General features: G+C 44.3%; 1 protein-coding gene across 1 annotated transcript; it reads left to right on the top strand.

Annotated features, from left to right (window-relative positions):
• The first annotated feature begins 15,105 nt into the window (after nucleotides 1-15,105).
• Nucleotides 15,106-23,482, top strand: LOC136559780 (deleted in malignant brain tumors 1 protein-like). The gene is made up of 11 exons (XM_066555170.1): nucleotides 15,106-15,496; nucleotides 15,827-15,856; nucleotides 16,247-16,294; nucleotides 16,969-17,122; nucleotides 18,710-18,924; nucleotides 19,739-19,771; nucleotides 20,199-20,349; nucleotides 20,688-20,899; nucleotides 21,169-21,341; nucleotides 22,001-22,389; nucleotides 23,065-23,482. The coding sequence occupies exons 1-11, from the start codon at nucleotides 15,106-15,108 to the stop codon at nucleotides 23,342-23,344; spliced, it is 2,076 nt and encodes a 691-aa protein (XP_066411267.1). The 3' UTR covers nucleotides 23,345-23,482.

Consider the following 23,482-nt stretch of genomic DNA (forward strand, 5'->3'; position numbering starts at 1 on the left):
CCTCTTGTGAGTGACTCATTTTGCTTCCCCTCATGGAGTGGTTTTCTTTGCATGGCACATCTGCCTGGTGGTCTCCTTTTAATCATCATTTAGTCACATTACTTATTTTCCAGAATGTGCCTTGTGTTTGTGCTTTTGTGCAATCTGTTCTCCTCAGCAAGGCTGGGTTGAATTTGTCATATTGCCTATGTCTTTCCAGATGTTAATGCATTTTCCTTACTGTTTTAATTACAACTCCAACAATGCCTGGAATCTGTTTGCCCACTGTAGAAATTGCCATATGGTGGATCACAGAATCTCATACCATTCTGGTTCAGATATCAAGATGTCTGTAACCATTTAGACCTGGCCTTAAGCTCTTTAAAACAGGCCTGATTTATCCAAATCTGGAGTGCTGGTGTGTGTATGGACCTGGTTTTGACTCTGGGATATTGGGCATTCCTCTAACAGGCATTAATCTTCATACATATGTTTATTGATGCCCTTGAAGCTTGGGGGTGGTGAGTGGGTTTGTCTTGTTGTGAAGGAAAACAATCAGCTACACCTAATTACAAGGTAATTACTCATGGGGTAAATAATAGGCTAAGCAGCCTTTTCTTTCCTCTGTTGTAACATGTATTTCAGAGAATAAATCCAAGGGCTGCAGACAAGTTTTGGTGACTGTCATTCCTCAACAGGCTCTTCTTTTAGAAAAAGAGTGTTTTAGTAAACCTCTCCAGCTGGGTAGCTGGCAGTTTATGGTTTTTAAAGAAAGGGCTGTATTCCACCCAAATGCAGCAATAAATCCTCGAGAGCTGGATTCCTGACAGGGCTCCTCCTCCCAGCTGTATTTCAGCTCTGGTTCAGTTTATCCCAATTTAAGGAGCCTTCCCATCCCCAGCTGCCAGTGCCTGCCCTTGCTCACCTGGATCACTGTAATTTTACACAGTGTGTGGCATTAATTAATTGCAGTGTGCCTTTCAGCGCAGTACTGTCTCCTGGCAGGATGGAACACCTCATTACCACCTTGTGCCATGGCTGTGGAAAATCACCCGTGTGAAAATCTGCCCAAGCACTGGCAGTCTGCAATCCTTTCTAGCTCAAAAACTCCAAAGAATGGGCTTGCAGAAGTGTTCTGTAGCATCTTTGCACTGCAAGCTCATCTTGCTGATGTTGATTGATGTTCCAGCTCACAGCTGAAGTGGTGATATGTTTTGCAGTCTGTTTGTGCCCTGTGTAGCACAGAGTGGTGACACACAGCTCTCAGCAAAAATGAGTTTAAAAATCACCTGCCTTCTCTAGTACTCCACCTAACCCAACTAGCAAAAATCAAACAAAAGCCCCAAAGCCAGGAAATTGTATTTAAAACCAAAGTTATTTTTCATCTGCCTTTTTATTTCAAAACAAGCGCTTGCACAATTTGCAGAGCTGATTGATTCTCTTTGTTGCTGTTGCTTGCTGCTGTGGTCTCTTAATATGCAAACTCATTAATTTTCTTTGTGTGGGCATTAGGAAAGAAGCAAATGAAATTCTGCAAATGGTTTTCCTAGGTCACTGTGATTAGTGGAATATTTGACCAGAATTCTAGCCCTGAGCTCCATGCAGTGGGATGTGAGATGGTCTCATATTGCAGCCATTCGCTTTGAAAGTGGTTTTCTGACTTTTCTTAATTTGTAATTAATTTCTGTGCAGTGGATATTGGTAACCAAATGAATATCATATGGAAAATATTAATATTTAGAATTTACTTTCCTTGTATCCAACCATGCAGCTACTCAGATGGTTTCTGACAAAGTATTCTCCAAATGATTATTAAATATTTGAACTAAGATTACTGATTAGCAGAGATGTGGAAGCAAAGTTTTTCTTTAAAGACAATTGATTACTGTGTATTTTTGATGTATTGTGGGGTTATAGATCTGGAATGGTTTCTATTCTTTGTTGCTTCAGCAGACAGTTCTTTCCAAAATGCACTTGAAAATACTTTGTACAGAAAAGCTTTGGCACAGTTTGTTTAAATATCAGTTTCCTGGAAGTTTTATGAAGTGTTGGATGCTGTATCAGGGAAATTGGACATTCTGGCTTGATTTTCAGTATTTTGGAGCCTCTGAAATGGAAACTGGAGTTGCTGTGTGTGATGCTGAGTAGATGGCTACGTGCGCTACACTTGGAGGTGGTTTTGAAATGCAAGTTCACTTATTCCATAAGGGAAAGGTCTTGAGCTGTAAAAAATGGTCATGACTAACAATTGTCTGGTTTCTGTAGCTTAGATGCCAAGAAGTAAAATTCTGTCATTTCATTGCCAGAGAACTTTTTTTTTTTTTCTTTTATTTTCCCCCTCCTTACCTAGAACTATTTTGTATTCGTGCTAAGGTATCTGAGGATATTTTTAAAACCACATCTTTCCAACCTCTGGTGAGAGGGACGTTAGTAAGGCATGATTAGATTATGAACAGGTTCTTATTGTATGTCAGAAAAGCGCTGCAGAACTAACTGCACTGATTATCTATTAAAATGATTAAAGCTGCAGCTGCAAATACCCAGGAGAAACAGTAGTGATGAAGGCAGAAGTCACCAACCCAGAGCAGGGCATGATGAGAGCAGTGAGAATTCAGTCTGGGTGATGGTAGGTCACTGTGTGAGTCCTTTTCAGGTCTCCTCAATCCCCAGACCCCATCTCTTGTGCAAGATGCTGGCAGGGAAGTCAGAGCTGGACACTCTGGCCCCAGGATTTAAGCCAGTTCAGCCTCTTTGTACCATTCCTCTGTAAATATGCAATAACTAGATCAGTTAAGGATTGTTTATTGCATAAAAGTGCTGCTAAAAGTAGTGCATATGTAAATTGACTAATTGGGCAGAGAAAGTAAAGAAAGAAACATCAATTTAAGCTATCTACATCTGCTGGGAAGTTTTTCTCCAATTTTCAGGGTTTTGTTTAGTAGTCATGGTACTGCAGCATCTGTCCCCATAAACTTTCTGAGGAAGCGGTAATAATTAGCAACTGATTAGAAGGAAAATGAGTCAGAGCTAAAGCATACGAGTCAAATTTACTTCATGTGGTAAAGAATTCAATTTAGGAGCTTGAAAATACTGCATAACATGCTGGAGAAAAAAACTAAATATTTTTTCTGTTCATTCCTTTTCTGTTCAGTGTTTATGCAGAGACCACAGTGATTTTCAGAAAGTTTGCTATGTGGATATTTGAGGAGATGAACTGTGGTAACAGCACTGCAGTGTAATCTGCCTTTCCCCTCTGAAACGGAGCTAATGGTGCAGACCACCCCTCCACAGAGGAAAATACATTTGTGGGGTGTTATTGATGGTGATTCAGGCTGTGTCCATGCAGTGACTGTAGGATTTGCTGTGTCTGCCTGGACAACCCCTTTCCCAAAGTCCCTGAAAGCTGAGAGAGAAGCAGCAGCCCTTGGGCATGACCCCACAGCTGCTGTCCTCTAGGGAAAAAAAGGTGTTTTTCATAGAATCAGAGAATGACTTGGGTTGGAAGGTATCTTAAAGACTATCTGGTCCCATGGGCAGGGACATCTTCCATTATCCCAGGCTGCTCCAAGCCCCACCCAACCTGGCCTTGGACACTGCCAGGAATCCAGGGAGAGCCGCAGCTTCTGAGGACAACCTGTCCATAGGAACCTGTGGACAGGTAAGTCCACAAGAGGGCGAATTGAAGCTCAAAACCCATCCCCAGCCTCTGTGGAAGCTGAGTCAGGACATGTCACTGTGATTTGGGTGACCTCCTGCAGGAGGAGGGGGATGCAGGGTGAGAAGAAGATGTCCATGGAAGTCTGAACTTGGTGTCTGGTCAGAAAGAAGTGCTGAAAGCTGTTCTCATAAAAATGTATTCCAATTTCCAAGGAACTAGGCAGTTCTGGCAAGGAAAAAGTAGATTTTGTCTGCATCTCATCTCTGGTAAGTTCATGAGTCTGGCAAGGAAGGAGAGTCGACTGTCTGATTTGGAAAACCAGAATGTTTCAGCCTGCTGTGACTGTTTGAAAGTTCTTTGCACTTGTAAGAAAAAGAAATCAACCCACCAACCTGCAAATCAGCCAGGAACAGAAATATAACAGAAATATATTAAATATAACAGAAAAGAAGCTCTAGCTGCCACTCTGGTGCAAAACAAACCTGTAATAAAACCCAACTTAATTGGGTTTTCCCAATTAATTATCCCTCTGTAATTAACAGAGGAATAATTGTACATTTCCTCACATCTCAATCAACATTTGACTTGGAGGTCAGGATCCTGAAAGGAAACCTTCCTTTTGAAGAGAAGTTGGCAAAAGAATGCTTCATTTCACCTGTGTGGTTAGTGGGGGATCAATATTTTACTCGTGTAACAGAGAAGGGTTTACAGCCATGAAAATGTTACATTTGCATGAACAGCTATGTAAAGGATCATGATAGACTGAAGCTATGACACACATCTCGGGTTTGTTTGGAAGTCTAATAATTTTGCTTTTATTTATCCTCAGCTAAAGGGTTTTAATGTTTGTTTGTTTAACAAAAAAGCACTTCCACAGAGAAGGTAGGGCTGTGCAAAAGGAAAAGCTCCACTGGCATCAGTTCCAGCCTGTGCAGTGAGTTCCTGCAGGCACTACACTGCAAACCTTTTCACTCTGCAAAGGGCTGCCTTTATTGCCTGGAGAACAGACCAGGATTTTTCTTCCCTTTCAATAAAAAGCCAAAGGTCTCTGCTCAACACTGTCTCTGCCCAGGAGAAAAAGAAACAATAAGAGCACGCCCCAACCCACATATGTTCACATTTGCTTTGTTACCCAAATCCTGGATGCTGCAGCTCCACTCGTGGCACAATTGTCCCGAAGACAGAGGACAATTGTCCTCAGGGATTGTTTTATTCTCTTTCAGGTTGCATTTTCTATCCTTGTCCTCACTACTGGACACATTTTTCAGTTGTGTCCAGATCCTTTTTGTGGTGCCCAGTCTGGACACAGCAGCATATCGAGAGAGTAAAGAGACTCAGAAGATACAGCACTTCATCTATCTGTAACTAGCATGGGGTGATGTTATATAGCATTATACTCACTTTATAGCTCTGGTTTCAGTCTGGGAGTGTTTGAAATTGCAGCCTGAAGATTGACTAAGACATAATTTACTTTCTCATCTTCATCACTGAAGTGCTTCAGACTTGTTTAAACAGAAGTGGTAGGAGCTTTATTCCTAAAATAGAAAGGGTTGATTATTTCATCTACCCCAATCCAGGTGTCATCATATCCAGGTGTTACCACAGGCAAATCTTTACATCAATTTAATATAACTTCATGTGATTATAACATGCTATTAACCACCTGTTATGTAATTACAGATCCTGCTATTTAGAATCAAACATTATTTATTACATTCAAATATAATAATTGCCTGTGCAAACCCCTTGATCCAAAATGACATACACAAATTATATTACATTAACAATGTTGTTATTACTAAAACCTGAAGCTTGCACTCATTACAGGAGAAAAATTACAGCAACCTACCAAACATTTGCACTTAATAAAATTATTAATATTTTGAACAAAAATGCAGTCTTTCAGATGAGGTTAGCTTCTGGATTTTGGGATGCCCACATTAAAATCTGATCTATGGTAAGTAATTTCCTTAAGTATGTTTTTTCTCCCTGTATTTCTCCTGGGCCACAGGGACTCAGAAGGGTTAAGAGAGGATTTCTAAGGTGAGCCTTTGTCCAAGAGAAGTGGATTTAGGGTCTCCTATGGAAGTGGGCACTGCTCAGAAAGCCAACAAGATGGACAGTCAGCACTGAGCTTGCAGGAGTGAGACAGCCTTGTGTTTATTATCAAAGGAATTTTTCCTTTTTCTATTGTTTGGGCCATTCTGTGGCAGATCCTGAATGGGAGTGTGGAAAAGATGCCCTGTTGTTTCAGGTGTCATTGAAAGTGAAGTAGTTCAGCAGGATGCTGGTGCACTGAGGAAGGTGGCAGGGCTGGCTGTTGATAAGAAATGTGGTTTTCTGAGAGGATTTTGCCTGGTACTTCATTATTGTGATGGGCTGCCTGTATGTGTTTTATAAAGTGGAGATTGTAACTCTTGCAGTCTTGTAATCTGTTTGGGATCTGCTTTAGGGCATTTTCTGTTTCTGGATCAGATCCTTGCCAAACCTCAGCCACAGCAGGGAAATTGTGCTTCCAGGAGAATCTGCTTCAGCAAAGAAATAGGATTGTTTTATTTACAACAATGGCCACAGAAAATGATTTCCAGACACTGGGCAGTGGCTCTGAAGAGAAAAGAATGGGAAATGGCACAGGAACCTAAGGGAGAAAAGAGCCTTGATGTGATCCCAAAGCTCCTGTGGAAGGGCAGGGAGAGCTGGGGCTGTCTCCACTGGGAGCATCAGTGCCAGGCTGCAGCTGGGGCTCCTGCCTGGTCCCTCAGAGCAGGGACCTGCTTGGATCTCTGAGTGGGATGGTCCCAGGAATCTGCCTTAAATGTCTGAATTTCTGCCACTTGGTGTTGGAAGTCAGTTTTGCCTCCAAATACAACTGCAGAACTCAGTCCCATATCTGTGCTGGTCAAACAGCTGTTCCCCTCATGAAGGACAGTTTTGTCCTTTTTGTCGTTTAAATGACTTTATGGATACAATCTCTCCTTTTTAACACAAATGCTCTTGGCATTGAGGTTTTTACTCTGGCTATGGTCTTATTCATTTTGTCAGGGTGGCAGAAGTGTTTGATGCAATTTCAGGCCATATTGGGAATAGGAGGCAGCACTGCAAGGTTTATAAGCAGCAGCAATCAGCCCAGCTGAATTAATGAAACCATTGTCCTAAATTCAAAACCAGGTGGGATAGATTGTTTAGGAAGCTGGCCAAGATATATAGGCAAAAGTATGTGTTAATAATACATAGCACTGTTTCTTTATGCAGGGGGTGACTACGTGGGAAGATTGTCAATATTTGTTTGATAGCAATGTTAAACTTTATTTAATGACAAAATAAAATGTTTTAGCATTTTGGGGGTAAAGGAACTCATGGCAGGTTGTGAGCATGAGCACCAACTTTGGGTTTGGAGCTCTTAGTTACAAGTGAATGTGAATTTTCGAGCTGTGAAAGCTGTCAAGTGCTTCTGGTTATCCTTAAGTTTATGGCAACGTTTTTACTCTTCAGTGAAATTTCATGGGATTGTGGTTTAATGGATCATTCCTCTAATTATTTTCCTTTCTTGGTTCAGCAAACAATAAAATCTTTCAGACCCACCCTCCTCCTGCAAATCACAGCAGTGCATTTTTCAGTTTCTGCGGTTTGTTGGGTAACAGATCAAATTTGTTCAACAAACATAAAGCAAGATCCAGGGGAGATCTGGGATGGATGAAAGCTGAACTGCCCTTCCCTTATCTCTTGCTGGCCTCAGTTGCCAAAACCTTGGAGGTATTTAAATTTAATTTTTGAGACTGGGACATTTAGCAACTGTCAAAAAGGTCAGAAATGGTGGCAGATATCAGAGTGCCAGATGCGGGTACTTAAGAGAGGAAAGCAGAAGATATTTTCTCTTTGAGCAGTGGTGGTTCCCATCTTAAAATGGCTTAAGAGTTATTCTGTTCAGCAAAGAAATGTCCTAGGTCAAATCCAACACTCTCATCCCAGAAAACCAACGTAAACACTTGATTGCCAGGTGGACAGGGTGGGAGAGGTCTCTGCTTCTACCTCTGTGGTGCCAGGCATGGAGAATTGCAGGGTAAGGAGCAGCTTTCTGCAGTTTTAAAGGTTGTTTGAAAGTGTGGAAACCTCAGTCCTAGTCCCTACTCTAGGTTTCATTATTGTCTCTGTTGCAGTAGCTGTTTGTGTAGATCTTGGGTATTAAGACATCCTAATGACAAGGAAATCCTCAACAATTATATTTTTTATTTATTTTTCCATTGCTGTTGACACTTAATCGATCTTAACAGCTGCAGACCTGAGTGTGTTGGTTTAAGGAGCGGTGACTTGACGTTCATACAGAGGAATATGTTGTGTTCTGATATGGTGTGTAAAATATTGGGGTATTTGCTACCAGAAAGCAAACAGGGATAAAAGAGTTCCTGTTCTGCACAATGTCCCCTTGCTTTAAGGTCAAAGATTTCCCTTATCTCATACTTATATTTGGTAAACAAATTTCATTGCGTTCCAAGAGGTTGGTGCTCATTAATTGGGGTGGGTTGGAGCCAGTGGAGGTCTGGGAGAGGGAGGAGTGTTGGTTGCAGATGAGGTGCAACCAACAGCAGCACAAAATGAGACAAGACACAAGTGTCCTTTCATCTGCCTAGTGCTTTTCCCAAATAATCCCAATTTCCTCAACAGTTCCAACATCTCTTCCAAACATGGGAGAGAACTCAAAAATAGCAGAGCTGGTTGCCTAATAAATGTTTCAACTGAAATCTTTCACTGGCTCAAAGGAACTGTGTCTCAAGCCCTTCAAGCTTTAAATAATAGATTGGTTCAATTTTCTATGACTTTACTTCAAACATGTTGTTATGACAGGTCCAGAACAGAAATTTTTTACACTTTAGTATTTTGATCAAAATTAAACTCTTTGCTGAATTCAGCCTGAATTTGTGCTGAGCCTTTTTTCTCCCTACTTTTCAACTCTGCTCCTGGCTGGAGCATGGTTACTGCTCTGGAATGTCATAGATTGTAAGAGCTGAATTGAGGGATGCAGGACTCCAGGCTGCTCTCCAAAATGCAGTTTATTCCATCCAAGATGTTACAGCAGTCCAGGGCTGTGGGTGACAGAGCTGTGCCCACAGCTGTCAGCTCCAGCTGCAGGCAGGCCTAGAGACCCTTGGTTTTGGTTACAATGCATTCTATACTTTTCTTTGCAGAGCATCTTAATACAGAAGAACCAATCTATCCCTTAACTTTTATCTATAGCCCATCATAACTACCATAATTACCATATTCATGTTACTGTTCTCCAATCACTAAAAGTCAGTACATTACAGTTTAAGCTAGAAGTTGTTATTCAATTTTCTTGCAGTGGAAAATTCTGAGGCCTTTTTTTCTACTTGCAACTTTGCTGACTTGTTTGCCTGTGCTATCTTTCTGCTTGGTAAAAACATCTTCTTGTTTGAGGTGGGTTTATCCTTTGCTCTAAGTCATAAAAACCCCTTCTAACTAACACACCCTTTACCTTCTTGGTTATCCAGTAAGACTGGCTCAGCAATTCTTCTGTATCAAAATTTGCTTCCATCTCTATTCTTTCATCAGACTCTATATTTTAACAATCTTTCTGCTAAGCATACATATCTGTGAGACTTTCTTGTCAAACTTTCATCCTTCCCAGCAATAGATCCTGAGTATCATGATAACAACAAAATTATTTCCCTTTACAGCCCTTGATGGAGAGCAGTCCCCACCTGCTTACCTGGATGCTCTCACCCCTAACTCACCAGGCAGGAGCTGTTTGGCCAAACCCTCTCTGCCCTGCTCTGAGCTGCTGGTGTGGACCCAGATTTCCTCTTGGGGGTGACACAGGCAGGATGGGAGCAGAGAGGAGTGGGCTGGGAAGGAGCAGCAAGCCAGGAGCGAGAGGGGACAAGAGGAATGAAGAGAGGAGACCCCACTGCCATGCAGGGGGAGCTCAGTGTCTCTGTGTTTGTCTGCAGTGGTGGCTTCTCTGCGCCTCTACCTTGCAACCAAGATCTTTAATTGGTTCTGGTCCAGCTGTGCACGGGCTCTCAGACATCCATGGTGAGCACAGGCAGAGCTGGATAACAAGGAGAACAGCATTAAGGGGTGCAGAGGGAATCTCCAGAGGGTCAGTGGGATGGCTGTAGGGCTGAGCCAAGCAGCTGGAGATGACAGGGACAGAGCAGTGCCAGCAAACCTTCTACAAGGAAAGTCAATTTGACCCTGTTTTCTCTCCTTGCCAGATGCACCACTGTATTTAAGGGACACTTTTGTAACTTAACAGCCAGTGAGAAATGGAACCAAGTGCAGCAGAGGGGTGGCAGGAGGCCTATCAGGAGGGGAATGGTGTTCCCACAGCCAGGCTGCAAGGCTGTGTCCAGTGCCAGATTAAATCATTTCATCTTCCCCATCCCAAGCAAACAAAGCTCAATCATAAATCTTGATTTCCTGATGCAGTGAAACCATTCCTGCCTTACAATTTGCTTTGGTGTCACTTGTGCAAACAAAGCTTTGCACAGAGGTGCAAGGAAAGTGAACAGATGGGGAGAGTGGACAGGGAGCAGGGAACTGTGTGCCAGGGGGGCTATTTCAGCTTGGGATGAGTGATTGGTACCTCCTTTCTGGCCCTTGCCATGCCCTCTTGTAGGGGAGAAGCATCACTGATGCTAGAATAGAAGTTATGGCAACAATTGAATTTGAAGGAGTTAGTGGGAGCTGACTCCTTATAACAATTAATTTAAAAGCGTGAACAACTTGCATCCTTTCTTCTATCCAAAGGACAAGCATCTCATTGCATAGCTGACTTTTAAAGAAAGCACGGATCCAAATGAAATTAGTGTCTCCACACATTCCCATCAAATTCCAGCTCTGGTTAAATGAGCCAAGAGTGAAGAAAATGCCCCACTCCATCAGCCATCCCAGCTGGTGGGAAGAAAGGTGCAAAAACCAGGTCAGTACCAGAGCCCCATTTTGCTGCTGGCTCTTTTGCTCACAGAAAGGGTGATAAAGCTCTGGAATGGCTGCGCAGAGAGGTGGTGGAGTCCCCATCCCTGGGTGTGTTTAACAAAGCCTGGATGTGGCACTGGGTGCCAGGGTTGAGTTGAGCTGTTGGGGCTGGGTGGGACTCCATGATCTTAAAGATTTCTTCCAACCCTGTGATTCTGTGAATTCTGTAAATTCTGTGAATTTTTTTAGTGACCACTGCAAATGAAGCAAATTAAATTAAATGGAGGGGTGGTTCAACCAGGTGCCAGCTGGTGTCTTGACTACTGACCCAGCAGCTCTGGTGCTTTGGTGTGCTCCAGCCAGCCCTGCAACTGTCCCACCTCAGGGCATGGCTGAGTTGTACTTAATTATTAAACTGTATCTAAGAAAGTATGACATTCCATGCAGGAAATGAGGATTTGGGGTAGAAAATGTGAGGAACAGCCCTGTGGACACCAAAGTTAGAGGAGATGGAGGAGGAGGAGGTTCTCCTTGTGCCAGAGCTGAGATATCCCCACAATCCACAGAGGCCCCTGTGCTGGATCAAAAGGACATTTCCTGAAGGAGCTGTGGCCATGGAGAGCTGATGCTGGATTTTCCTGAAGGATGAGCTGCTGGTTTATGCTGAAGAACTGCAGCACAGGGGAAGTACCTACAAATGAGCATGAGAAAAGGGTGAGGAGGACAGAGCAGCAGTGACAAACTGCCAGGGACTGACCACAGCCCCCTGTGCCACTCAGAGAGGGGCAAGGTACAGCAGTGGCATGAAGAAGTGACCTTGAACCTGGCAGAAGTGGGAGTGGGGAAGGTGTTAAGTTATATGTGTTTCTCACTTTACAAGTCTATTTTAATTGGCAATCAAGTTATTTTTCTATAAGCTGAATCTGTTTTCCGTGTGACAATAAGTGATTTCCCCATCCTCATCTCAACCCATGAACTTCTTCACCCTATTTTCTTCTGCCCTGTTGAGCAGGAGGAATGAGAGAGGGCTTGGTGGGTTTCTTGCAGCCAAGCAAAGGCAACCCACCACACTTGCTTTTTATCTGAGGAGCTGAGGTGCTGGCTCCACACAGAGAATGCCACTCCTGGGGTGGGATGGCCATGCAGTGGTGATTGCCACTGGGATCTGTGTGCACCAGTCACCCTGAGTGTGGGGTTGTCTCACATGTTCTCTTTTTGTGTTCAATAGCACCATTTTTGTTGATTTCTGAATGGTTTTACTCTGGTTGTATTTTTCTTTCATCTCTCCAGGTCCGCCACAGCTGCCCCACTGTGTTTACCAAGCCCCAGCCCTCACCTCCTCCAGTCCTTCCAAAAGACCACTTCCTCCACCTGCCTTGCAAAGCCATGAGAATAAAAGTCTCCCTGTGTTTACAGAGCCATCAAACTGTGTGCATGTCTAACAAACTAATCCTTCCATTTCTCCCCCCATCCTCACCATGGAGTTTGCGCCTCCTTTCTCCTTTTGAGCTTCCTTTGGCTCCCCTGTGCTGTGTGAGGTTGAGTTTGGTCATTTGCTGTTCCAGGACTGTTGCATTGCATGGTTCAGGAGGCACAAGAAACCTGTTCCTGAGGTTCTGAGAAGTAATTTGTTTGCCAATCAGTAATAAATCCAAAACTAACAGCAGGAACAACCAGGATGTCAAATTCTTATCTACTAGAAGTTTCTGCACATTCTCTCTAGAAAAGAAAATGCAGAATTCTGAGTTACACAACCTAAGACCCTGAGACTTTTTAAAGATTGATTGAATTTTGAATATAACCTTGCTTTGAACTGAGTCTTGGACCAGGGGCTCCTCCAGGCTAAGTAGCTCTGTGATTCTCAGGTTTTAATAGTGTTCAAATATTGCCAAATTTGCTGTGCAAATGGGGGTTCCTTGATGAGCACTTGGATCCACTGAAACTTCATCATGACCTGAGATACTTTATCGTTGTAAAAATCCATTTTAAGTTCCATTGGGTGCCCTTACTTTTCTATTACCTTAAATCTGTTGTAAATCTCGTAGGACAATTGTGTAAAGAGTTCTCCAAGCTCTTAAGAGCTTCAAAAATAGAGAATTTGGGGTGAATTTTCACTTGTTTTCTATATTTGTCCCTATCCCCAGACTTAGAGCCCTTGTTCTCTGGGAAGGTTTTGTGCAGTTCAACAATGATCAGTGTAAGACCACTGAAGTTTGGCTTGGGTTTGTGTCAAAAGTCAAAAAACTACTTTGGATGAACTTGCAGAGCTTAAACATCCTGGTGAGAACAGAGCACACTGAGGGATGAACAGAAAAAGAAGATTGCACTCACTTTTACTGCATGGTTTTTGTGACATCTTCTAGGACAGGGTACAAAGGGTTATTTCCCACTGTAGTCCCACCCTTCCACACTTTTGTGTTCAGTCACAAAAAGAAAAGCACATTTAGCAACAGCCTAAAAAGCAGCTTTGGATCAGTTACAGTTCAAGTAAAAGGACATGTTACATAAGTGACAGCAGGAGAACTCCCCAGCCAAGGAGGGATGGGATGGAAAAACAGCAGCTACTGCAGCCCCTTTTGATCTCTGCTTTCCCTGGATCAGATGCCAGGTGTTGTCCTGCTGTAGAACCAGGAAGCTGTAAATATTGGTTTACAAATCAAACATGTGGGGATGGAAGCTGGGGAAGTGAGAGCAGAGGGGAATGAGATATTGAGCTACAGAAAGGAGAGGTTGGGCTGCTGAGCTGCACCCTCTGGGGACTCTGCCTATAAATTCTGCTCTCCTCCTGCTCCAGCAGCTCCAAGGAGATGGCTGCCACCAGGATCTTGCCCTGGGTGCTGATGGTAATTCTTCACATTCAGGTGGATGCAGGTAAAGAGCCTCACTTCCAATCACCTTTGTAGCTTTCTTTCACCTTGGGCTAACGTTGGGATTTAATGGTAAAAGAAGATTTACCAGCATGGCTCAGCTCTTTTGAAAACCATGAGCAGGTCAAATCTATGAGCTGAGCAAATCAATGTTATCAAAACTGCTTAATAAATTTAATTTTTTCCCATTATTTTTTGTAAAGAGCCTAGTAAAGGAAATTAAAATGAATATACTGCAAAGTCAATTATAACATTTTCCTATCCTTTATATTGGAACAATGGATTTAAAGACTAATAAGTATTTTCTGGACTATATACATGTTTATTTTAATGAGGGTGAGGTGTACAAACCATAGGGTTTGTATTTGATTAGATTATAATGGAAATTATAATGGTAATTTTTGTTAGTCTAATTTCCCAGAGACTAATTCCTGTTGGGAGTGTAATTTAATTTGGTTGCAGAGTCAATGATCTGCCCAGCCACTTCCACCCCTTTGGGGACCAATGCAAATATTGGTGGGTCTGATGGGAGGGGGGGTATTTCAAACAGGGTGAAATAGGATTTTTCTGTTCTAAAACCACTTTTCCCCTTTCCAGGTGAGACATCATGACTGAGCAGGGTTCTGGCAGAGACAAAACCTTTCTTTCTCAGCAGCTGCTGCTGTGTCCTCTATGCAGGGATGGAAAAACATCAAATTGTGTTGCCACAGCTGCTGTCTTTCCACCCCTTCCTCTTTCAGGTGTAAAAAGCCATCCAGCCTCACAGATCTGTGAATATCCAAGTGGTTACAGGTTTCCTCCCGGATTATGGGGGATTCATTCTGCTCCCTGTCCCTCTCTTCCAGCTCAGGGGCCGGGGGACCTGAGAAAACTGGTCCCACTTCAGGGCACTCCCTGGGCCACTTGCAGGTTCTGCTGGGCTCACAGAGAGTGTTGATGGTTCATGGGAGAAAACACTGCTGAGGTTGACTAAAATCGACAGAAATCTCCTGGATCTCAAGTTTGTTGGCTGCAAATTGCTCCAGACTGAAACAGGGTGTGAGGAAGTTTCATGTTAAATTTGCCTTGTTGACCTTCACATCTGCCATCTTACCTTTTTCTTCTCTAGTGACAACAAGACCTCCCACAAGAACTACTGAGCCCACGACTAGTAAGTAGAATTTATCAGATTGTTACTTTATATAATAGTGATAGATTTATGGTTTTGTCACAGTATTTATGGTTTGGAAGAAATAAAAATGATTTAAAAGCTCACATTTTCTTTAGGGTGGGGATGGGGAATGTACAAGAAAAGTAAATTATCTGGGAGGGAGGAATTTGGGGATGGCTTTGCCTTCCAGCAACCAGCCTCCTCGTTAGAATGAAAAATGTCTTCTGTCACTTGTGCCCTTCAGTGGGATCTTCACTCACTAGAGGAAGGGTAGAAAGCACTCACAACTCCCAAAGAATTTTGCCCTAATTCTCTTGCTCTCTGTGTGTTTTTTTCCCTCTGCTTGTTCTCCTCCACAGTTCCAATCATCGCTGATGGTGAGTTTGTCTGCTATGGTTCTTGTCACAGCCCTGTGACAGAAGGGCAGAGGGATGCGACGTGCCTGCCCCAACCTCTCCATCCCACAGCGTGGGAGCTGAGCAGGGCCTTCCAGCCGTGGGCTGCGCTGCAGGTGGATGCAGCCATGCCCAGGGAGGCTGTGGCATGTCATTCCCTGGAGCCAGAGCACCAGTGGCCTGACCGAGGGGTTTGTGTCTCCCCAAGAGATCCACCTGAGGCTGAGCGGCGGCCCCAACAGGTGCGCAGGCAATGTGGAGATCTACTACTTTGGACTCTGGGAGAAGGTGTGTGGCTACCTGTGGGACATGCAGGACGCCCAGGTGGTGTGCAGGCAGCTGGGCTGTGGCTTCCCTCTGGCAGTCATGTACCCCTTCCCTCCAAGCCACTCGTACTCCTACGTGTTCACCGAGATGGACTGCGTGGGCGATGAGAACTTCCTGTGGCACTGCCCCTACAAATACCTGCACGGCTCTTGTTACCATGGAGATGCTTCTGTTGTCTGCTCAGGTGGGTGTCTATTTTGGTGCCATTTTCTTGAAGAAAATCAGTCTGGATGGAGGTGGAGTGAAGGCTGCCCAGCCCTTGCTCCATGCTCAGGGCAGCAGCAGGTTGTGGGTCCACGTGCCTGATTTCAGAGGGAGCATCAATCCCAGACTGTAGCTGGGAAATCTGGGGTTTGGGCGTCACTCCTGCACAGAGCAGGGTGTGAGGAGAGGGATGGTTTTTAGTCAGGCCATCCTCCCTGTGGGTCCCTCCATAACTTTCCATGAAATTAAATACACGTAGGGCAAGCCAAGCAGTTCTAGTGCCTCACATCCTCTGATTTTCTCCTTCCAGACTCAGGAATAACAGTGACTCCAACAACAGGTAACCAGAGATTTCTGTTCATATATGGGTTTTCCATGGGGTTTTCTTTCTCTGGGATGCTCTGTGTAAGCTGCACTTACAGATCCTGGCTAGTATCACTAACATTCAGGGAGATGTGGGATTGCTTGGGATCATTTGGGACTGAGCAGCCACTTCTTTTGTGGGAGAGGTTTGGCACTGGTCTTCATGGTGCTGCAGAGAGGATGCCCTTGGGCAAGTGCTGGTGCAGTTGGCACTGCAGCCATCTCAGTCCTGCCACACTGCAGGGCTGACTGCGGGGTTTGGCTTTCATTGGGGTTCAGTGGGGATCCCATTGGAGAGGGGGGACTCCCAGAAGGATGATCCTCTTGGGCAAAACACTGCTTGCTCACCTGCTGCTCTTCCCTGCAGCACCAGCTGTCTCCAGACTGATGTTCTCCACGCCATGGAATACAACAGGTATGTCCAGAGGAGCTGTGGGGTTGCCATAATGCATCACAGAACCACAGGATGATGAGGTTGGAAGGGATCTCTGGAGTACATCTGGTCCTACCCCCTGGCTAAAAGCAGGATCAGCCAGAGCTGGCTTCCCAAGACCATATCCAGAGAGCTTTTGGCTCTTTGCCACCTCTGTGGGCAAACTGTGTCTGTGCTCAGTCACCCTTGCAGGGGAAAAGTGTCTCCTGATGTTCAGAGGAAATCCCCTGTGTTTCAGTTTGTGTCCATGTGGGGCACCCCAGGAAAGAGCCTGGCTTCTGGAGAGGGTTGACTCCCAGCAGGTTTTATCTCTTAGGAAAAATGCTGGGAGTAACACTGCTGATTTCTTCCTGTAGCACCGGGTGCCTCCAGCTCAACTTCCCCTCTGTCGCTGACCACATTTAGGTCCAGAGGAGTTAAGGGGTCTGATTTTCTCCTTCCCCAGGTGTCCCACTGGACAGCCAACCCCATGGACCTGGGTTACTCTATGAGCTGGGCTGGGGGGATGCAGGGGTGAGGTTTTGGGGTGCCTGGCAGGGAGGGTCTCTGTGGGGCTGTGGCAGAGCCTCCTTGGTGGGGCCATGTCCTTCTCTGATGGATTCTGGCAGTGGGATAAGACCTCTCTGCCCTTGCCTGGGCTCTGCTCTTTTCCTCAGGGAACTTCTCCTGTGGTGGCTTACTGCAGGGATTGTCTGGCACCCTCCAGAGCCCGGGATACCCCAACTCCTACCCCGACAACTCCTACTGCGTGTGGCGCATCTGGCTGTGGGACCCGGCCCGCAGGATCCAGCTCCGGTTTACAGATGTGGAGTGAGTCCAGCCAGGCTCTGGGGTGGCTTTGTCCCCACTGTGGGACCTTGGCAGCCTCTGCCCCAGCACTGGGGTGAGGTGGGAATAGGGCTGCTGCACCCTGCAGCTGTGCTCAGACAGATCCTCCTCTTATAGTAGAAACAGGCGATCCCCCAGACAGGGAATAATGTGCTCTGACTCCATGATTCAGAATGCTGAACAAATTGCTTCATTAAAACTGTACTATATTACACTAATACTATATTGTAACTAAAGAGATACTAAAGATACTATACTACTAAAGATATTATACTAAAGAGATACTATACTAAAGAATACTAAAGAAAAACCCATGACTGTCTGAGACAGCCAGGACACAGCTTTGAGTGATTTGGCTAATCACTCAAAACAACTTTCACCCGTGTTCATTTAACCAAATCACTTTTGGTAAACAATTTCCATAACACATTCCACATGTGCAAAAACAGGAGCAGCAACTAGAGATAAGAATTGTTTTCTCCTTTGGGGTTCTCGCTGCCTTCCCCAGGAAAAATCCTTGGGGATTTTGTGACTGCTGCTGTCACTACAGAGCGCGACATGACGCAAAGCACCAAGACTCCATCAGAAGGGTGTATAAGAGAGATTTATTATAGCAACATGTTGCTTTTATAGTTTTTCAAGATATTTATATTCACTTAATGGACACATTCACTGCCCATTGGTCATAAGAAGAAACGAAGTTCTCAATAGGTGAACAAGAAGCCACGTCATTCTGTGGCCAGCTAGAATCTGTATCTTTTAACTTTCTCCCTTTCATCACATTGTCACGGTGACTCTCAGGTTTTCTAGCTGGTCACAGTGGCCCTGAGAAATGTTAGAAAGTCTCTTTTCCCAGCCTGGCAGTCAAAGAAGGAGTTAGAGCTCTTCATTTCTTGGTCTCAAGGTTGTTTATTGTATCTTACCTGTAAATTTTTTTCTCCTGTCCAGCCGAGGTCCACTCGGCAGGACAGTTTCAGGCTCTCTGCCTGCCCCCAGGGACAGTGTTATCTTTTTGTACTAAACCTATGTGCACAGTATTTACAATTACTTCCCAATACCTATCACCTATGTTAGACAGTGAGCTTCTACTCTAAACCAATCTAAAAGTGCCAACATCATACCAGAAATGGAGGCCAAGGAGAAGGAGGAGAAAGTCTGGACATGCCCAGATTCCCCCATCTTGCTCCGTGAACCCCTATTCTAAAAACCCCAAAAATCTATTTTTCACCCCATGATAAATTGACTGTCATTCTACTTAAACTTTTGTGGCTTGTAACTCTTCATATAAGGTTGGTAATTGTTTTTTCCAAGGGCTAAATCAAAGGCACAGGGGTCTTGGGCTCTGTGCCAAGGTCTCTGAGCCCCCTGGGCAGGGGCTCGAGCCCTCCAGGGCAGCCAGAGGACTTTCCTGGGTTCCAACAGGTGACAACCTTGGTGTCTTCCTCCAGAGAGATCCGGGGCTTTCCTTATCTTCAGGAGGCCTTCTCTGGCCCACAAGAACAGCGCAAAATGCCTTTCCCACATGCTGCTCTCTGTGAGGAGAGCTGAGGCCACATCTCCTCCCTGCAGGCTGGAGGGCAGCAGCTGCTCCTACGATGCCATCGAGGTGTTTGATGGAGGCTCCCCCCAGAGCTGGCTCCTGGGCCGTGTTTGCTGGAACGACCACCGTGTCTTCAACTCCTCTGGGAACCAGCTCACCGTCCTGTTCCGCAGCGACGGCAGCGTCACCAGGAGGGGCTTCCATGCCTACTACTCCTCATTTCTTGCCTTCAATGCCACTGTGGGTAAGACCGGAACTGTCCTTTAATCCTCGTCAGGGCAGGGGCTCAAGCTCAATCACAAAGAGCTTCTGGTGGTTCTCAACACCTTGTGTGCATCCAGACACTCTGGTCCCACCTAGAGGCCTCCTGGCTCAGGGGTGGTTTTAAGGGGAGGATGGCCATGAAGCTGCTGCCAGACACTGTTTCGATGCCTGGTGGGCAGGAATGGGACTCTCTTCACCTCCCCCAGTGCTGCCACTGAGCTACCATCAATTTTCCTGTTCTGTGCTGTAGGCAGAAGAGCTGCTCAGCCCAGGCACACTCAATGCTGCAGAGGCCAAAGGCTACCTCTTGTTTTTCCAAAGTAAAGAGAGCTGATGTGTTCAGCCACAGTGCAGAGAACTCCTTTTGGCAGCTGAGGCTGGCTGCTGCTCTGTCTGCAGTGCCAGGCTCCCTCTGAATGGCAGCAGCACTTTCTGCTTGACCATCCCCTCCTCCCAGTTTGGTGTCACCACAAACATGCTGGGGGTCCCAAACATGCTGAGGGTCCACTCCATCCCACCCTGCTGACCATTAACAGAGGAGATCAAGGCCCTGCCTTGGTGGGAGCTGTTGCACGTGCAGAACACTGGCTGCCCCCTGGGCTGGTGGGTGGAGAGGGAGGGCTTGGAGCCACACAGGGACCCGCCGTGTGTCCAGGCAGTGATTGTGGGTCTGGTGTTGCAGTGTCCCTTCAGGAGCCCTTCTGGGGAGGGGTGACCCCCACGGGACTGTTTCTCTTAGGCAAAATGCTGAGTGTATTTCGTATTTCTTATCACCTGCTGCTCTCTCCCTACAGCTCCCATTACTTCTACTGCGTCACCAACCCCAGGTAGGTTTGGAGGACTTGAGTAAGTTTATGAATTGGATATTTATAAACTTTTTTCCTTTTAAAACAAAATTATTTTATTTTTTTCTTCCTCCCTTTGGTCATTAGCAATTGTAATAGGGGGTTCAGCTTTCTAGGAACAGCTGATCTCCACAATTCCGGCCTCAAAACTGTCCAGTGCTGTGGAAAATATTTGCGTCCTGCTCCAGTGGCACTTATCTCCAGGCACTGCAGATAAGCATTATAAAATCTATTCAGCATGGTTAGCATCTCTTAACCTGCTTTCAGATGTATATGAACCTAATGGAGGCCCCTGAAGCTGATAGAAGTCACTATCTCTACGTTTAGACATAAACTTCACACAGATGTACTCCAAACGCAACCCTAAAGGTGCATAAATATCTTTTTCCTCTTGTATTTTTCTCTGCAGAAGATTATTCTTGTGGTGGTTCGCTCTTCTCTTCATCTGGTACCTTACAGAGCCCATTTTACCCCAGAAATTATCCAAACAATGCTGACTGTGTGTGGGAAATACAAGTAGAAAGCAACTTCCGTGTCACGCTTGTATTTACAGATATTCAGTAAGTAAGAATTTATTACTTGGGAAGGTGAACATACAGGACTGACAACTTGGACTTACTAAGCAAAGACCTACTTGATTTCAAGGATCTTCATCAAAGCTTTTGGTATATCTGGAGAGGGAAAATGTGTTCATTTTTAGTCAAAAACGTGGTTAGTATGTACTGAGACAGAAATTGGAGGCTGTACATTCTGTTCCAAAGATTTGACAGTCAGACCAATCAAGTGTATTCTTCTGCTACAAAGAGCTAATCTGACTAAAAACCCAAACGAACAAGCAAACAAAAACCAAAGAACACAAAAACAAAGCATAAAGCTAAATAGTTACATTGCTTGCCAGGATGGAAGGTGGCAGATGCCTCTCTGACTATGTGGAAATCTACGATGGGCCCCTGCACAGCTCTCCTCTCCTTGGCAAGATTTGTTCTGGTTATTACCCCACATACACATCATCCTCCAACCTGCTGAGCGTCCGCTTCCACAGCAACTCCCGATACACATACAGAGGGTTTCAGGCCAACTATCACTCCACTCCTGCTGATGACAGCACCAGTAAGTTCATCTTTAAAGCAGAAACATGCTTTTTCAATTATTTTCTAGTTCGCTGGTTGTTAATCTTGTTAGTGTTTTAAATTAGATATGTAAAAATTAAATTAGCTCTGTGGCATTTTTGTGGAGGTTCAAGTCCATGGTTTGGATTCTCAACTCCTTCTGCCATATCAGCTGCTTCTGCAAAAGATGGTGTTTATTTAATCCACTGCTTACAACCTTTTTTGGTCACTTCACTGAGCTTGTGACATATTTTCTTTGCCATCCACTAGCACTGCTGTGTTTGCCAGACTACATGCACGTGGTTGTGAGCAGATACTTCCTTCAGTACCACGGCTACTCTGCTTGGAACCTGACCCTGAATGACCCCATTTGCAGACCCAACATCACATCAAATTCTGTGTCATTCGACATTCCGTACACTCGCTGTGGCACTGTCAGAGAGGTAGGGCTGAACGTTTCAACAAAGTGGGCAAAAACGGGAGGATATGAAGATTCAAACCGGAGAATTTGCTTTGAAAACCAGCACAAATTGAAAGCTACCTGGGACCTGCAGGGACCTGAAGTGTCCTGGTGACTGTGGGTTGTCTCCCTCTCTCCTGAAGGATATTTGCACTTGCATTTCCTGCCTCTGCTAACAGAGCATTCCCTCACAGCCCCTTATCCATCTCCAAAGGAATAAGCTGTGGAAGGATACAAATACTTGGCATTTTCAAGGTCCCAGGTTGAGTGTGATAGCTATAAAGGTTTCAAAACTTTCACTAAACACGACTAATGATGTTATAGCCAGATTTCAGCTTAAATAATGTGCCGGACTTGAACCTTCATGTACTTAATGTTGTACAGGTTGTATTTAATTCTGTTATTCTGCATTGATTGTGAGTAGTTTTCTAGGTCAAAATTGTGGGCACTGAATATCACATGAAGATTACAGATTCTTATCTTGAGAACAGAAATTACTAGACTCAGACTTTTCAACATCAGACTTTCTGGGAAATAATGTTTTTACAGTGCACATTGCTGTAAGGATGTTCAGCAAAGTTCAGAATGTATAGTAGGGTACCTGAATATATGAATTAATTTTATATTTTATGTGCCAAACAGGGAAACAACGACACAATCAGCTATTCCAACATTATTAGAGGGTCCTCTTCTGGTACTTTAATCACAAGAAATAGAAATCTTCTCTTGCATGTCAACTGCAAGATGCTCCAGAACACCTGGGCAAAAACGATGTACGTCGCAGAAGACAATTTTGAAGTCAACGAAACTCAGTATGAGAGATACGATGTAAACCTCACATTTTATGACTCCTCAAGCTTCTCAAGGCCAGTGTATGACTCACCCTACCGTGTTGGCATCAACCAGAATTTGTTCCTGGAAGCTTCCCTGCACAGCTCTGACCCATCCCTGCAGTTATTTCTGGACACTTGTGTGGCATCTCCCACTCGCCACAATTTTACAACAAAATCCTATCCTATAATCGAGAATGGGTGAGTTCTTATGAATTACAATTACAGATAAAACTGCCTTCAAGCTCCTGTATCTCTTATTAATTTTTATTTTTTAGTTTAATGGAATAGTGTGAATATAGCACACATTAATGACAGCTTCTAATTAATTAATGGACAAGAGCATTCAGGGTTTACTGGGAAAAGGGAGATGGATTGACCCAAAATATAACACACACACCCCCACAGCTTAAAATAACAAGTAGACTAAGTGGCTATGGCCAGTTCACAGTGGATTATTATTATTATTATTATTATTAGTAGTAGTAGTAGTAGTAATAGTAGTATTACTTTCCAATTATTATAGTTTAGTTTATTTTAATTTTATTATTAATTATTAAAATTTATTTTATACTAATTATTAATTATTAGTTATTGTAAATATTAATTATTATAAGGTAATAGTGAAATGCCTCAGGTAAGGTTAATTTACCTTCACAGAATCATACAAACACCAGGTATCAGACACAGGACAGGCTGAGGAAAGGCAATGTGGTTGAATTATGCCAAAAAAAGGCATTTAGGTTTTCTGACTTGCAGCTTTCGGAACTGTTTTCATTATGCTTAAAAATCACTTTTCATATCATGTGTTTTATTGCATGTAAATGACTGACTGCAGTGTGTATTCATGAGAGGGTTTTTTTTGTTTCTTTTTAGGTGTGCCAAAGATCCCACCTATGCTACGTATTACTCACCCTTCAGACACACCCTCAGGTTTAAATTCAACGCCTTCCAGTTCATTCAGAGCAACCCAGAGGTTTACCTGCAGTGTGAGCTGGTGGTCTGCAGGGCCTATGACTATTCCTCCAGGTGCTACCAAGGCTGTCTTCAAAGGTCCAAGAGAGAGGCCAGCTCTGACCTAGAAAGTGTGATTGTTGTTGCTGGCCCAATACAGCTTTGGAAACCTGGGATAATGGATGAACTTGGGTCTGAGTAAAACTGTCTCCTTTGACAGACAGCATCTTTAAATGCCAGTTGAATTCTGGAGGAAACCATGCTGCTGGATTGCCAGAAGCTCTAGAATAAATATTAGGAATGTGCTCTCTGACTCATGCCTGTTAATCCCACTTCACAT

Source organism: Molothrus aeneus, chromosome 8 (genome assembly GCF_037042795.1).
Source record: "Molothrus aeneus isolate 106 chromosome 8, BPBGC_Maene_1.0, whole genome shotgun sequence".
Taxonomy (NCBI): domain Eukaryota; kingdom Metazoa; phylum Chordata; class Aves; order Passeriformes; family Icteridae; genus Molothrus; species Molothrus aeneus.

What these genes read in the sequence shown, in the direction of transcription:
- LOC136559780 (XM_066555170.1), top strand. Translation starts at nt 15,106, where the DNA reads ATGCAGCCATGCCCAGGGAGGCTGTGGCATGTCATTCCCTGGAGCCAG. An exon ending in TACTGCGTCACCAACCCCAG is followed by an intron (nt 19,772 to 20,198) that starts GTAGGTTTGGAG and finishes TTTTCTCTGCAG; the next exon opens with AAGATTATTCTTGTGGTGGT. An exon ending in TCCTGCTGATGACAGCACCA is followed by an intron (nt 20,900 to 21,168) that starts GTAAGTTCATCT and finishes GCCATCCACTAG; the next exon opens with CACTGCTGTGTTTGCCAGAC.